A 15,115-nucleotide genomic window follows, 5' to 3' on the forward strand; every position below is an offset into this window, starting at 1 on the left:
TGTGTGTGTGTGTGTTTTCACTTGTGCTGTGCGTCAGAAAAAGAACATGTGTCAGCATAATTGAATATGCCCAGGTGTCAGTGTTTGAGTAAGCAAGATGGTGTGTGCTTGCTTGTGTATTTGCGTGTGTGGGTGGGTGCCTGTGCTTGAAATGCCTGTACATTATTTATTAGATTCACACCAAGCTTTCCATCTTTTGCAGCAGGGGGTCCTCACTAACAGATGGCACACACACATAACATGCACGCACGCATGGTACACACTCACACATACTTTGTTGAGTACAGCAAAGGTCTGTTGTTGGAGGTCCAAGTACGGCAGGTGTTGGAAACTTCTTGGAATTGTTTAGGTTATTATTAGGGGTATACGCTTCTTGAATTCCATTAGAAGTGCTATTATAAATTTTATTTAATTTTTGTTTCAATTCCTTTTCTGGCAACAAAACCCCCATTGTTTCTGTTGCTATTCTACTAGCCATTGGTTCTGGCATTGCTCTTTATACACTTAATGCTTTATATTTAAATTTTTATTTTAACTTTCTATTATATTTTTCATCTCTTTATTCTGTTATTTTATTGTAATGTTTTTGAAACAAGCTCTGGCACAAGAATTTCCTTCGGGATTATTAAAGTTAGATATTTCTGTGCCACTACTTTTACCAAACCCTCTAGAAGCACAAGACATGTCTGCCCTGTGGCCATTCTCACAATTTTTTAAAAAATTTTGTGGAGAGCTTTTTTTTTCTTCTACAAACACAGTTCAGTCATCGGCATATTTTCCATGTAGCAGTGCCTCAAATATAAATTACTGAATGGAGTTTTAAGAATTGCCTGCAGTTTGGCCACAGTTTATTATTACTTGATTTTATTATTTATATGTATGAACCAATTTATATTACCCATGATTAACTTGTGCTATTGTAGCTATAATAGTGCTGACCTCCTGAATATCTTATTGCGGGCATCGTTTTATTGGCTTATGGCTTCTTTTTCATCCTTCTGAACACTCTGGTTTTCACGCTGTCAGTTCCCCAAGAGTATTTTGCCATCCTTAATTTCTTGTTTCAGAGCGTCCTTGTGTTAGTCCATGGCCTTGTTTTTCGTTTTGGAGCTGTTTGTAGACCTCCCAAGCTTGTTGATGCAGGGCATGGCCTGTTTGTTGACCTTCATGGCAGTAAACTTACCATTCAACTGTTTTTCTTCTTAGAGCCTTATCATTGTGGTCTTAAATCTTTTGGTGCAGAACTTCATTTTAGTGGCACATGATCTCCCAGTCCTTAAATTGAATTTGGTTGCAAGACATGAACTAGGGTAGTTTAAGTTGCTATGTTGTTATTAATAAATGGTTATAACTAAATAGTAAAAAGTTTCAATTTACATTTACACTGAAAAAAGAACCTATACAACAGTTTGGCAATGGTCAGTAACTAATAATTTTTCCATTTTTTGTAGTGCTTCTGGGACAGTTTGAATACAGTACAGTGTATAACAGCAGTGCTCCTTTGTTGCAGAGTTCTTCAGACTAGGGACAGACAGCCTACTTATTACGAGGTAGTCCTCTGGGTAACTTGCAGTTTGTCAGCTTCTTTCATTTGTCACTGAAATACAATCAGCTGATGCACTCACGGTGTTAGACGGTAGACACTTTGAAAATTGGTCTGTCTGATGGTGGCTGTCTAGGTGAAAACAAACTGCACACCTACAAAAATGTAAATGGCCTCGAATGTGTATGTTCGCTTTTTCAGTCTGCCTGTCTTTCTCTTCCACAGGTTTGTGCTGCGTGTGGGCAGGCTTGCTTTTGCAGAGAAATGATTCCACATGAAGTGCGACGCACTCGGCCCCCCGTCGTCCTCGGCGGCAGCAGCAGGTGTGAAGTCGTGACACTCTCCCCTACCACACAGAGCTCACCCTTCAGACGCTAAAGACCCCTGGACCGAACAGACAGCCCTACCCATCCCCTCTAACCATCCCTCCATTATCTTTATTTCCATCTTTAATCCTTCCTCACCTGTTCCTTAGGGCCTGGATTTTCTTTGTTATCAAGACAAGACCTGATAATCAACGGCCTTGGGTGAACTGGATAGAGAGAGAAAGAGAGACAAGATTAGGAAGGTTAATTTATAGCTAATTAAAGTGAGACAAAGAACAGAACATCAAAAAGTGAGGAAAAGAGAAAGGAAAGTGAACTAGAAAGTCAGAGAGAGGGGAGAACAAAAAAGAAAGGTAAAAGCTAGGGAAGTCCAAAAATTGGGGAAAGATAACGCAAGTGCAGTTGAGGGACGTGAGTCGAATCATGAAGTCCAACCAGGAACGCAGTAATGAATGTCTGCCCCCAAAGAAGAGGGAGATCCCCTCAAGCACATTACCATCTGAAAGTCGTTCGCTTATCATGCCACCTGCCAGTGACAGCCAGCGCACAGAGAACATGGCCTGGCTTGCCAGTGTGGCTGGTGGGAATGAGAGCAGTGTGGGTGGGCACCGTAGCTCCAGTCAGTCTGATGGGCCCCAGTATAAATCCCTCTCCTCCACATCAGACTCTTCATCTTCCTCTTCTTCACTGAGGCTAGTCTCATCTCTCCCTACGGTTTATACATCTCCCTTATCACAATCCACAGTTGGAGGAACTGTCCATTACACCCAACTGCCTCCCAATCTCCAGTTCATTGCCTCACCCTACCCCACCCCATACACAGGCTACATCTCCCCTCAACTGCTTCCACCTCCTCCTCCACCTCCCCCACTCTCTTCCTCCTCCTCCTCCTCTTTGGCCACACAGAGACCCTCACACACAGAGACAGCCTCTGCTCCTTCGCAGGCCTCCAAACACGACCATCACAGAGCGTCCACGGGGCGGACCTCCATGCCTCCGCCCCACACAGACCCCGCCCCTCACCACATTCAGATGTCAACCTCCCCACGGACTGTTCCGTCACCTCATCACCAGGGAGGCATTCACCTTCCTCCCCATTCGATGCACCCCCACCATACTCTGGGACATGGGATGTCCCAGGTCGTGGTGCAATATACAGATGGACCCACCAGGAAAGAGGATGGTGGCTCTAGGCCCAGAGAGCTCCATAATGGAGAGCTTGAAAGGGGCCGGCGGTTTGGAGCGTCCCCCGAGTCCAGCATCTCCAAGTCAGGGAGCAAATCACGGGATGCCACTTCTTCTTTGTCCTCCTATGAGGCTCGCCAGCTGGTTCTGCCATCAGACTACTCTACTCACGATCCCTCAGGGCTGAGAACTTCTGTCATGCTAATGCCCAACAGCCATGGGGACCACCAGCTGGTACCACCCAGAGCCAGCCCTGAAAAGCTGACCCCCTCTGCCCCTGCACACCTGGAAAAAGGTGGCATCATCCTGGGCAAGCCTGTTAATCGCACACCCTCCGCCTCCAACACCACTTCCTCGTTCACGTTTCCTCCCCCATTAAGTGTAGACAGCCTGAAAGCTGCTGTCAGCACATTGTCGCCCCAGACCGTTATCCAGACCACCCACAATGCAACAGAATCACTGTCAATGGGGCTCCCCTCCACCAGTATCTACCCCCAGCCACCTATCATTGGTTACATCGCAGGGGGCAGTGGAGGCCAGCATACGCCAATCAGCTACCACACCAGCCTACAACAACACTTACTCATTCCTGGTGCCCAACCAGTCATTATCCCCGTTAGTGGAGGTGGAGTGACCGCATTGGAACCTGTAACCTCCCACGTGACATCATCTTCCCAAGCCGCACCTTTCCCTACCACACTCCCACACACATACATCGCCGCCACTGCTCCCAAAGGAGAAACTCTGGAGACCTCCAGCGGCTCGTACCACCAGGCCGCCTCAGGTGCAGTGGTCCAAGCCCAGCTTCATCTCCCCATTGTTCCAGCGCCGTCGGGGCTGGTTGCTCCTTCTGCTCCTCCTCCCCCGTCCAATACGGTGGTGCCTCCCTCGCTCCCCCCGTATTTCATCAAGGGCTCCATCATCCAGCTGGCTGACGGGGAGCTGAAACGCGTGGAGGACCTGAAGACAGAGGACTTCATCCAGAGCGCCGAAATCAGCAGTGAGCTGAAGATTGACTCATCAACGGTGGAGCGCATTGAAGGGAGCCACACCTCACCCAACTTTGCTGTGGTTCAGTTTTCTGTTGGTGAGCACCGTGCACAGGTGAGAAAAAAAAAATCGATATTGAAGCTTGTCCTTTGGTGTGGATACCACAAAAATTTAATTTAAAAAAAAGTTCATAATTATCATCTAAAGGTACAGTTTAACATTGGGACATGCGCTTATTTGCTTTCATGCCAAGGGTTACACTGTCTGTCAGTTAAATATGGAGTTAAAACTAGTAGCCAGTTAGCTTAGCTCAGCATAAAGGCTTTCTCCTCTGGTTGCCTGGCAACGTCATGGCAATGACACGATGTCAGGAAGTCACTGCTCCCGGCCAATAAATAGCCCTGCACATACCTAACCTGTGAAACCACAACTTGTTGGTTTTACACTATGGTTTTTGTACAGATTAAACAAGCAAGATATGCACTGCCAATCAGTGCTAGTCAGGTCATTTATTTACTGTTGGATAGAGCCTGGATAGCTGATACCCTGCCTCTAGACTTTATGCTAAGCTAAGCTATAGCTGTTAGCTGTAGCCTCACACAGGCAGAAGAGTGGTATCCATCTTGTCATCCATCTATCAGCAAGAACGTGAATAATTTCCATCATGTTGAAATATTACTATTAGTGATGTTCTATGTTACAATCCTCTCTAGAAAAAAATGAATTAAACCAGCCAGACTTACCAGCACAGTTGTAAAGAACAATGACAGAATAATGTATATTCTTGGCTGGTGTTATTAATGTTGAATGACAGGAGTTGAGCTGTTTCCATATTAATGATTTTATTATCTTGAATCTCACAGGATTCTGCTATTCCCTCTGTAATTAAGTTCACTGTCGTTATATCACAGTCATGAAACAAACATGCTCTGATTAGGAGCTTTACAGAGTTTCAAAGAGTTGTGTGTCAGAATCTGCACATGAGGATTTGTATTAAGTATTCATTCAGGGGAATGTGAATGTGACATTTCACTGCTACATACAATATAATACCAATATAAGCCCAGTAATTACATTTCTTTATGCCAGTTTCTGATATGTCACTTAGGTTTCTCCAAGTAAAATACCCAGGTTGGGTTATTGCTATGAACAGACATGCTTATTTAAAATTAGATCCAGGTTAAATACTTGATTTCCAGATAATGTTTTGTATTCTGAAAAGTTTCAAAGGTCACATAGACCTGTCACTCTATTATAACTTTGATGTCTCTCATCATCATCCAATAGGATGCCACAATTTATTTCTCTGTTTTCTGTCTCTGGTTTTCTCCAGCTCCTTCAAACACACTTGCTCACACGTACACACACACACACACACACACACACACACAACCTTCTTGCTGTCTTTGAGGGTACACGTTAAAGCTGTTAATCTATTTCATCTGTCCATGCTGTGACTCGTCCGCCCACACAGCTCATCTCTAACCATCTCTCCCGCCCCTGGCTGCTCTTTGATACTCTACCCCACAAAAGCTGACCATCTTTCAAAGACTTATCCTTCTGTCTTTTACTCCCTCAGTGGCTCCTCTTACTTTTTTTTTTCTGAAAGGTGGTAGCAGCTTTGAGTCCATACTCAGAACACTTACTCTGAGAAGTCAAAAATTATATAATACGGGAGGGAAAATATTGCCTGACGTTTGCTTTGAGAGAGTGTTTGATGCATCTTACACTTGTATCGTTCTTGACATTGTTCTCTTTCGCGCTCACTTCCTCACTCCTCTTCTTGTTCAACCCACCCTCTCTTTGTAAACTCGCCTTTTCATCTTCATCTCAGTAACTTCCTCCACTCCCGCCTTCTTGTTCTCTCTACAATATTTCAGATCTTCCCTCACTTCATTTTCTTTCTCCTCAGGTTTATTTTCTCCCTCGCCCTACCCATCATCTCTCAAAGCCTCCTCTGCTTCTATCTGTCATCTCTTCACTCTGTCATACATACCAATGCAAGAGCAGAACTTAGTCATTGCTATAAGTTCTGCACTCAATACTTCTGACATTACCTTATGTTGTTTCTCATTGAAAGTGTCAGACAGTTGTATTTTTGTTGTCCCTTTAGTCGTTAAGACAATCAGTTACCAAAAAATACTCTCTGCTGTGCCAACAATGTCCAGCTATGCCTTTCTTTGAAGTCTAACTAGTCTAGTAACTAGTCTGAGAGGTTGCATAATGATTTGAAGATCTGCATGTCCCAAAACTTCTTTAATCCAGCTAAATTTAGACTAAACTAAACTTAAGTCCTAAACTTAAGTTTTGACAAGCAGTCATCTCTCTGACAATTAACTGTATCAAAATATTTTTCATGGACATTATATCATCATATGTTTCATTATGTTATACTGAAATACTGGTCTAGATGTTCACTTAAGAAACATTTCAAAATTAGAAACATTAAATCTTTTAATAAAACTGAGAGAATTCTAAATGCTAAATTACCTTGCATGACTCCAGAAATGTTAAAAATGAATGCTTCTGTAATGTTTTTATCTTGTGTTTTGTAATTGCTTCTCATTACAGGATTGATTAGAATTATGGAATCATGTTTTTTTTTTTTTTGACAGTGAGCTGTCAGGAAAAGATAGAGAGAGGATAACATGCAATGCAGGTTGAACTGTTGAACTGGTTGAACTGTGGACACTGTGATTACATGACCAGTGTCATAAACTACTAGGTCAACACGACACCACACAATCTCTTTAATTTATTTGTTTTTATATGTTTTCTCATACCTTTAGATATTCCAGACCATCTGAAATCTTTGTCAGGGCCTTTGTCTAAAGACTACTGCTTACTATATTTTACATTTTTTAAAACTTTCCTTAAGGGGCATCCTCGTAGCCCAGGGATTTAAGGCACTGGCCAAGTGATCATGATGTCCACAGCTCCAGTCTGACCTGGGACATTTTGTTGTGTTCCATCCCCTGTATTCTTGGTTTCCTGTCAGCTCTCTACTGTCTGCTTTGTTACAGGGAGATAAAATGCCCTCAGAACACGTTGAAAATCTTGTCTTAAATGCATGCTCTTGTAATTTAATATTGCACTTGCATGAAATAAAGAGACGACTCAAAATCAAGCAGCAGAGGATGAAATATCCATACTTTTAATCCTGAGACTGGGTCAAGCTCCAAAAACAATGAATCTTACATTTCCCATAAGGCAATTTGATAGTATCTTTCATTAAATCCTCCCTTCCTGGTAAACACCCACATCTTTGAAACTCAAGTTAAATCTGATGACAACATGGGGGAACCACAGAAGGCATTATAGGCAATTGTTGTAATACCCAGGCAGAGCAACTGGTCTTGATGTGTAAAACTGGCCGAATGCCCCTTTAATGTTAAACACAGGCTGACACAGTACGCTTATATACTTCAGTATCATTGTACTGATGTCCTCCTCCTTCACCCTTCCCTCTATCTCTCTCCTCCAGGTGAGTGTCGAGGTCTTGGTTGAGTATCCCTTCTTCGTCTTTGGCCAAGGCTGGTCTTCATGCTGCCCAGACCGGACCACCCAGCTTCTAGAACTGCCTTGCACCAAGCTTTCCGTGGGCGACGTTTGTATTTCGCTCACCCTCAAGAACCTGAGGAACGGATCCCTGAAGAAGACCCAGCCCCTGGAGCTGGCCACCCCCGCCTCTGTCCCAGCCTCTGGCCACGAGCACATCAAACCCCCAAGAGCTGTCTCAGACGCTCCCCAAAGCTGCAGTGGCGGAGGCCCCAGGCATGGTGAGCGGGAGAACGGCATCAGCAAGCAGCGGGGGAGCGGCGGGAGCGGGAATGGGAGCGTGAGCGGAGTGCGAGCCAACGTGGAGAATGGGGATCTCATGTTCGGGGAAAGAGGGCCAGTTTCTAAAGGTCAGGTTGCCAGCAGTGCAGAGGGTGGATGCAGTAAGCCATCAGGCAGCAGGAAGCGGAGGTGGTCTGCACCTGAGGGTCGAAAAGTTGAAAAATCAGAAGAGGAGCCACCTTTAACCCTGCCCAAACCTTCCTTCATCCCTCATGAGGTGAAAGTCAGCATTGAGGGAAGGTCGAATATTGGCAAGTGAAGGTCCAGGACTGTTAATAACAATTGGGATTTGGAAAAAAATACATAAAAGGATTCTAACAAAGAAAAAAAACATGAATGCCCACATTAATGTTTCATTTGTCTTGGTTTTAAAGTTTTGTTTTCTGTTTTTATTTTTCTATCTTGAATACTGTACTGTAGAGGTAAATTTACCCTACATGGTATCACCTTACATTAAGTCCATGTAGTTTATAACACATTTTTATAGGTGGATTTGATATCACCTTCTTCTGTGCCGTTTTGGTGGTTTCATTGAGATGACTTATGGTGAGAGATTTGTGAAGTGCGCTAAATGTTTATCGGTGGCTGTGTGGCACACCAGAGCAATACTCCGATGACTCTGCTTGGCTGGCTACACTTTGCACATTATGTAAATTTCAAATTATTAGTGCACAGTTAGCTTCTTGACAGCGATACCACTCCCTGGTGCACTGCTAGTGAGGCTGCCTGGATGGAGACTCTTTCCCACCACTTCTCGCCACACCAGTGGTTTTTCACGCCGGGCCACAGGAGTGATGTAACGTCAGCTGATCCTGACCATGAAGGATTTGTGGATAAATCATGAAATTAGAGTGGGAGTTGGGGAAAATGTCCTCCTCCTGTGTCTTTCGTGTAAATGTATCATGTTGCTCACAGTGTCATCGGGGTGTGCCAGACTTGATCTGTGATGTCATCAAGTAGTGCCAGTGTGCCACACAATAGAGAGGGAACAACGCTTACTCTGTTCAGTTTGACGACAGTGGAGTCTTTACTTTCATCTTTAGCATTTTTGTTTCAATAATTTTTTTTTTCTTAAACCCCCTCGTCCTCTATCTATCTCTGCAGTTATTTGTTTTCATTGATTGTCAAAAACCTTAATCAGGGGTCATTTAGTCCTAGATCGAACCTAAGTGGGTCAACGTTAATGTAAAAATGTGAGATACCCTAACCTAATACATACATACAAGTGCAAACACACTGGGTTGGCGAACTTCACTTTGAGAAAACGTTAAAAGAGGAAGACTGCATACAATCCTTGTTGTTTTTTTTGATGAATTACTTTATATTTTTTTATCCAGTAAGGCTGTGTGAGAGGAACCGAGAGAATCTGCATGTCAGTTCTGAGAGGGTCAGGATGTTTCAAAGCACTTAACACACCTGTCACACTCACCATACAGCCGAAAAAATTGTTTGTTGTCTCTTTATTCACGCAGTACTGTATGTTTTTTTTAGATTGTTTTTTTTTTTTTTTTTGTTTAGACAATGGTGGAAAGTAGCAACAGCACTTTGGAAAGGTGAAGCTTTTGGAAAAGTGAAGGGGTCATTTGGTAAAGGTGGGAGCGGATGTGCCATGGGATCACAAAGAAAGGGATGAATGTGACAGGTATTGGAGAAAATTCCACTTAGTAGATGGTTAGAGGAAAGCTTTATGGCGACAAAAGGAATTAGAAATCTGACAGTTTTCAGCATGTGTGCTTCTACAGCCAGCTAGCCACACATAAGTTAGTGAAAGGTATTAGAATGTTGTTTTGAAAGTTTGGGATCTGATGAGGAGAAAAAAAAAGGCTTTGAAATATCCCAATGATGTTCTGTACTAGACTGAGAGCAACTTAGGAGCTCACGCCACAGAATTTTGAAGGGTGTCATATATTTGTAATGTATGTGTGTATGCTAGAGTGTGCATGATGCTGGTCAGTGTCTGTCCATACACACACACATGCTTACACACTTAACACAAAACAGTACAGACCATCCCTAAAACTCAATGACCTATAAATATGTACTGTATTTGTTGGTAAGCAGTTAGATGAGTGCAGATGCTTTTTCTTGCATATTGTCCCTAATGCAAAGACACTAGTGGACTGACATTGGGTTAATGCACACTGATAACAGTACAGATGTACAGAAAGTGCTTGTGTATGTGTGTGAGTTTGTGTACGAGTATCTGTATACTGTGTATAGGAAAAGGATATACTCATTTGATATATAGACAATGCTAAATGTCCAGTGTTTCTACTTGGAGTCTTTTACTTAAGAGAATCTTGCAATTTGCACATCAGGAGGAGGGAGGTAGGTGGAGACATGATTTTTTAGATGGCCCTGTCCTGAAAGGAGCCCTAGACCATGCAACACACTGGAGGAGACCAGGGTTTTTTTTTTTTTGTTCCTCAACAGGCACTTGTCACATATTAGAGGAAAAAAAAAGTTTCTGCATCAGCGCCGTTAAGGTCAAATTACATTTGAGTTTTTACGAACATGAGCATAGCTGTAAACCAGAACTTTTTAACACGTGCCTGCCTACTGAATTTGTTTAAAGGTGAACCATTTGTAGTAGTGTCTCAGGGAGACTCTCTCCCTGCTGTTGAAACCAGGATGTCCAGGGTGTAGGGGGGCTAGGGTTCAGTTTTGAACACGGCCTGTGCTTTCAGCCAGCTGAATCCCTATTTTGCTATGATGTAGCAGTTACCTCAACAGATGTGCTTGCTGGGTCGACCCAACATTTGGAGCTCTGTAAGCAACCGGGTCAAAGGTTGTCCAACTTAGCATCAATGTAGGCTCTTTCATACATATGAAAACACAAGTCCTGCTCATTTTCCGAGTGTGAAGTGTAATGTGAAGTGTGTACTGATCCTTTGGCAAATTCAGTGTAATTCAAATGCACTGATGTGTTATATTTTAATTCAAACAAACAAAATGAAATGTATCAGTGATAGTAGACACGCATGGTCTAGGATTCATTATGTTCTGATTGTAGGCTGCCATGTAACATGTAAATGTCTCTTTCATGCTGCATGTAGCCGTACACAGTGATCATACACTGCAGTTAGATTACCATGTACGGGTTGTTATCACAATAGTGTTGTTAAGGAGGTGCAGAAGTGGTGGCTTCCTGCAGGCATATCTGTTGAGTTTTCTCCTCAGCCTCTGTATTTAGGTGTTGTTATGTGGCAGAGATGTTTCATTGGTTTCCACTAAGAAGTGGATCAGTCTTTTCTTCATCCCACTGATATATAAAGCAGTAAGTTTTAGGGCAATACTGTTTTAGGTGGTGGGAGTTTACCAGGGTGATGGCAGGACAGATGTGTGCTCAGATGGATGAGAAACGGATGGATAGGCGGTTGAATAAATGGGCAGATGGATGGCGATGGTGAGTGAATGAGCAGACCCCATATTGAGATTTGAAAATGCTTTATTTTTTATAATAAAACAGGGTTTCTCAGATTAACACCATCACAGTAGTGCATTTTAATTTCTTCCTTTTCCTATCATGATTAACATCATGATCATTAGTAAAAATAGCAGTATGTGTGTGGATGTCACGTGTGTGTGTGTGTGTGCGTGCGTGGCTGCGTGTTTTGTAAATGTATGTTCTCGTATGTTCATTTATTTTTCGTCCAAACCCCTTCCCAGCGGATGAAAAGCAAAACCACAACATCTAAACATACCTATCAGCCACTCAAACCATCAAAACCTTTACTGTCGGTCAGGTAAAACAAAACAAACAAACAAACAAACAAAAAAAAAAGACATTGAGCCAAAGCCAAGTGATGTTGTCGTTGCTTTGGTTACTTAAGAAAGCAATAGTATGATAATATTCAGGCACTCTCCTCATGTGAGTGGAACACACACAAACACACACACACACACACACAGTAATTCCACTGAAATTCTCTGCAATAAACAATAATAATCCTCTAGCATTACAACCAAAAACTCCTCCTTTCCACCCATTGAGAAAATACACAGCAAAATGTTTTTAGAACTTCTTTGGAACAGTTGTTTCCGTTAATTCTATTTCCCTTATCATAAAATAAACTTCTTAAAAATTGCAGTTGCAACACCAGTTGCTAGTTTTCAGGGAAGTGTCTCATATATGCAGTAACTGAACATAACCCCCAAAACCTCCTCTGTCCCAGCCGGCCAGAGTCATAAAGTAGACCGGCAGACGTCTTGACGCGGCCCCCAGGCCCTGCCTCGTTGCCACGACTTCCCGTAGTGACCTCGTTAACTTCGTTTCAGGTACCCAGTCATAGCCAGCCAGCCTCACAAGCAACCTCCTCCCTGAGGCGAAGCAATCGATTAACCCTCAACAACCGTTAGCTACCTTTTTCAGGTGTTGCCCAGCCCGGATTTAGCAGGGCTGGCCCGGAACTGCCTGCTCCCCTTCATGACGTCATCTTTTTGATATTCGGTCTCCTTTTCACGACTAGCTTATACAGGTCATTGTGTTTATACTTAAGTGGGAAAATGCATGCTTAATAATAACTTCGAAAACAAAGCAATCTGACACGTAAAGACGTTCTTGAATGCAGGAGAGGGAGCGGCAACAATTTCTGAGGGTTTGGTGTAGTTTTGATTTTGTTAAAATAATCCCAAGTTTAACCTTTTTATCCCCTTGAAATATAACCACAATGTGCAATACTTACATTTTGCCCCCCCCCCCCCCCCATTTGCTGTGCCAAGTGTATGTAGCATAGTCCTACTCCAGCGTCTCATCCTTGTTAATGACTTGTGTATTTTACTGTCTATTGATGTGTGTGTGTGTCACATTCTGTAAAACAAGAGTCAGAATGTTTATGAAGAGAAACAAAACCAATGGAGAGTTTGTCTGTACCTCTCTTTTCCCTTTTGTCCTTGCGGCCTTCCTAAATTTGATGTGTGTGGAGATTGTCATGTCTCTTTTGTTTGTGTGTGTGTGTGTGTGTGTGTGTGTGTGTCTGCTCCATGTGTCATGTGTGTAGTATGTGTGCTTATGTAAACCTGTTCAAATGTGTGCGAGTGTGTTAGGGTTTTGAGCGTGTGGTGCGTGTGTGTAATGGAGTGTTTTCTCCTCTAATTGTCTGTGAGATCATAAACCCTGACCCTCGACGGTTCATGGTGAGACCCACAGAAAAAAAGAAACCTCATTGCTAGTGGGGACCACTTTTTGTAAAAAAAAACAGGAAAAAACAAAAAAACAAAAAAGAAAAAAAAAACAACCAACCAACAGAGATGCACATGTAAGTAGATGTAAAAGACTTGATAATGTTTCAGCACTTTCTAATCCTAGGATGGGCTTGGTCTAACCCCTCTGTCTCAGACCGATACCTTCCCTAGGGGTAACATTCATTCAAAACAGACAGAGAGAATGAGAGTGAAAAAAGGGGGTGAATAAGGATGAAAAAGAGAGGTGGCTCAGTTTAAGTTTTTGCACATCACCTTGCCGTAGACCTTGTGTTTTTATCTGTCTGTGCTCCATCTCGCTTGGCGCCCGGCGCGTTCTTGGGTCCAACGGGCCGAGGTGTTAGGTGATTCCTTGGTTCTTTTCTACTAGGAAAACCTTTTTTTTTTCTCATGGAATGCATCCCTTCTATTGTCGTGTCGGAGGTTTGTTTGGAATCTTTTCCGCCCTGCTCCCTGACCAGGCTGTGCTGTTTAATTGTTTTAGAGTTTTTTGTTTTGTTCCCAGTTTTGGAGTTCTGATCTGGCGGATGCATTTGTCAGGAGCTCGGCACAGCTTGGTTTGGTTGTGAGGTGTGAAAATGGTGCGTACAAACCTTTGCTTTTTTTTTTTTCTTTGCATTATCCTTGGTGCAGGAGCTTTTTCTGTGTTTTAGGTCTCCTTGTAGCACTCAATATAATGTCAGGGGACTTAAAACTATGTAGAGAATGTGTCATTGTTGAGTTTTTATGACAAGCTTCCTCACTGGAGGAACACTGCTAATGTCTTTTTTTTTTTAATTGGCTTCTTGCACAACTTGACAAATAAAATGAATGTTGGTGTGTGAGCTTTGACTTTTCGATCAGACAAAAAAAGGCATGTGTGCTCTTTGTTTCTTGATGTTTGTACTTTCATTTTGCAAAAAGGATGTGTTTTTGGCACTTTGTCGTGTTTTAAAAGTGAACAGAATTCGATCAGGATTCCTTTTTTTTTCATTCTCTTTTTTTTTTTCTTTTTTTGTATGATGTCTCGTCAATGTCCATAGCGCTGGATAACCAACTCAGGCAGAAAGAAAAAAAAAACTTGTAGAGGCCCACTTAACAGTTTAGTTTCACCCCAATCAATTTACATAGTGGGCTGTTTGATATGGGTTATAAGATATGTAAATTTATTACATATAATTTGATATGATTAACAAATGTCATTATTGACAATTAACTATGAATTATTATTATTATTATATTATGTGTATTATGCTGGAGATGGCTTGGATTTCTCTTCAGTGTACTGAACGTCTTTAGTCTGCCTCTCTGTGCAAGGCGACAAACACTTCAGCAGGGGACAGGCTGTACGCTTCGTGACCTCTGACCCTGCCCACTGCCACGGAGGGGGTGGAGCTTATCCGTCAGCTGTGGCTCAGTTGATTTTCCTCCCCCCCCCACCACCACTGCTCTGAACACTCAGCCCTGAGGCTAGCAACTGGTCTGTCTCGATGTTTTCTCTGCTAACCCTGTGACACCAAGTACTGAACTGAAAACTTTCTGGCCGATGAGATGGTTGGGCAGAGAATTAGACGTCAGCGCAGACCCGCACGGACAGTCCTGGCCTGCAGGGGGGGCTGCAGCAGTTCCCAGCCAACTTGTTTGTACCATATTGTACTCACCAAGTCCCTGTGTCTCACTTCCCCTTTCCTCTATAGCAATGGAGAAACCCTGTTGGTGTATGTATTTGACATCTGTACAAATGCACCTCTTTGAAAAAGAAAATGAAACCTTGACATATCTGGAATAAATGGGCAACATGTGTGTTCATTTGAATACCAACAAACACACCCTATATGCACTTAAAACAGCGCCACATTTTGATATGGATACACACAACACAAACAGTTAAAACTCTGTCTCTCCTGTTATTTTTCCTCCGTTTGTTTGGCTTAGTGCTATTTGCTAAGTTGAGCAGATAACAGCCCCCTCTAGTGTATAACATGCTGCATGACATACTGCTCAAATGGCACAGAATATGATTTACATCACATATATAATTTTGTGGTGA

General features: G+C 42.7%; 1 protein-coding gene across 2 annotated transcripts in view; it reads left to right on the forward strand.

Annotated features, from left to right (window-relative positions):
• The window catches only part of atxn1a (ataxin 1a), a 98,822-nt gene extending 83,967 nt beyond the window's left edge, over positions 1-14,855 (forward strand). For both annotated transcript variants that reach the window (XM_018697971.2, XM_018697972.2), the window contains 2 exons: positions 1,769-4,158; positions 7,529-14,855. In XM_018697971.2, coding sequence (XP_018553487.1) covers positions 2,293-4,158; positions 7,529-8,143 — 2,481 coding nt within the window. In that variant the 5' untranslated portion in view covers positions 1,769-2,292 and the 3' untranslated portion in view covers positions 8,144-14,855. The remainder of the gene's footprint in view (positions 1-1,768; positions 4,159-7,528) is intronic.
• Positions 14,856-15,115: the final 260 nt, after the last annotated feature.

This window comes from Lates calcarifer, linkage group LG3 (genome assembly GCF_001640805.2).
Source record: "Lates calcarifer isolate ASB-BC8 linkage group LG3, TLL_Latcal_v3, whole genome shotgun sequence".
Classification (NCBI taxonomy): Eukaryota; Metazoa; Chordata; class Actinopteri; family Centropomidae; genus Lates; species Lates calcarifer.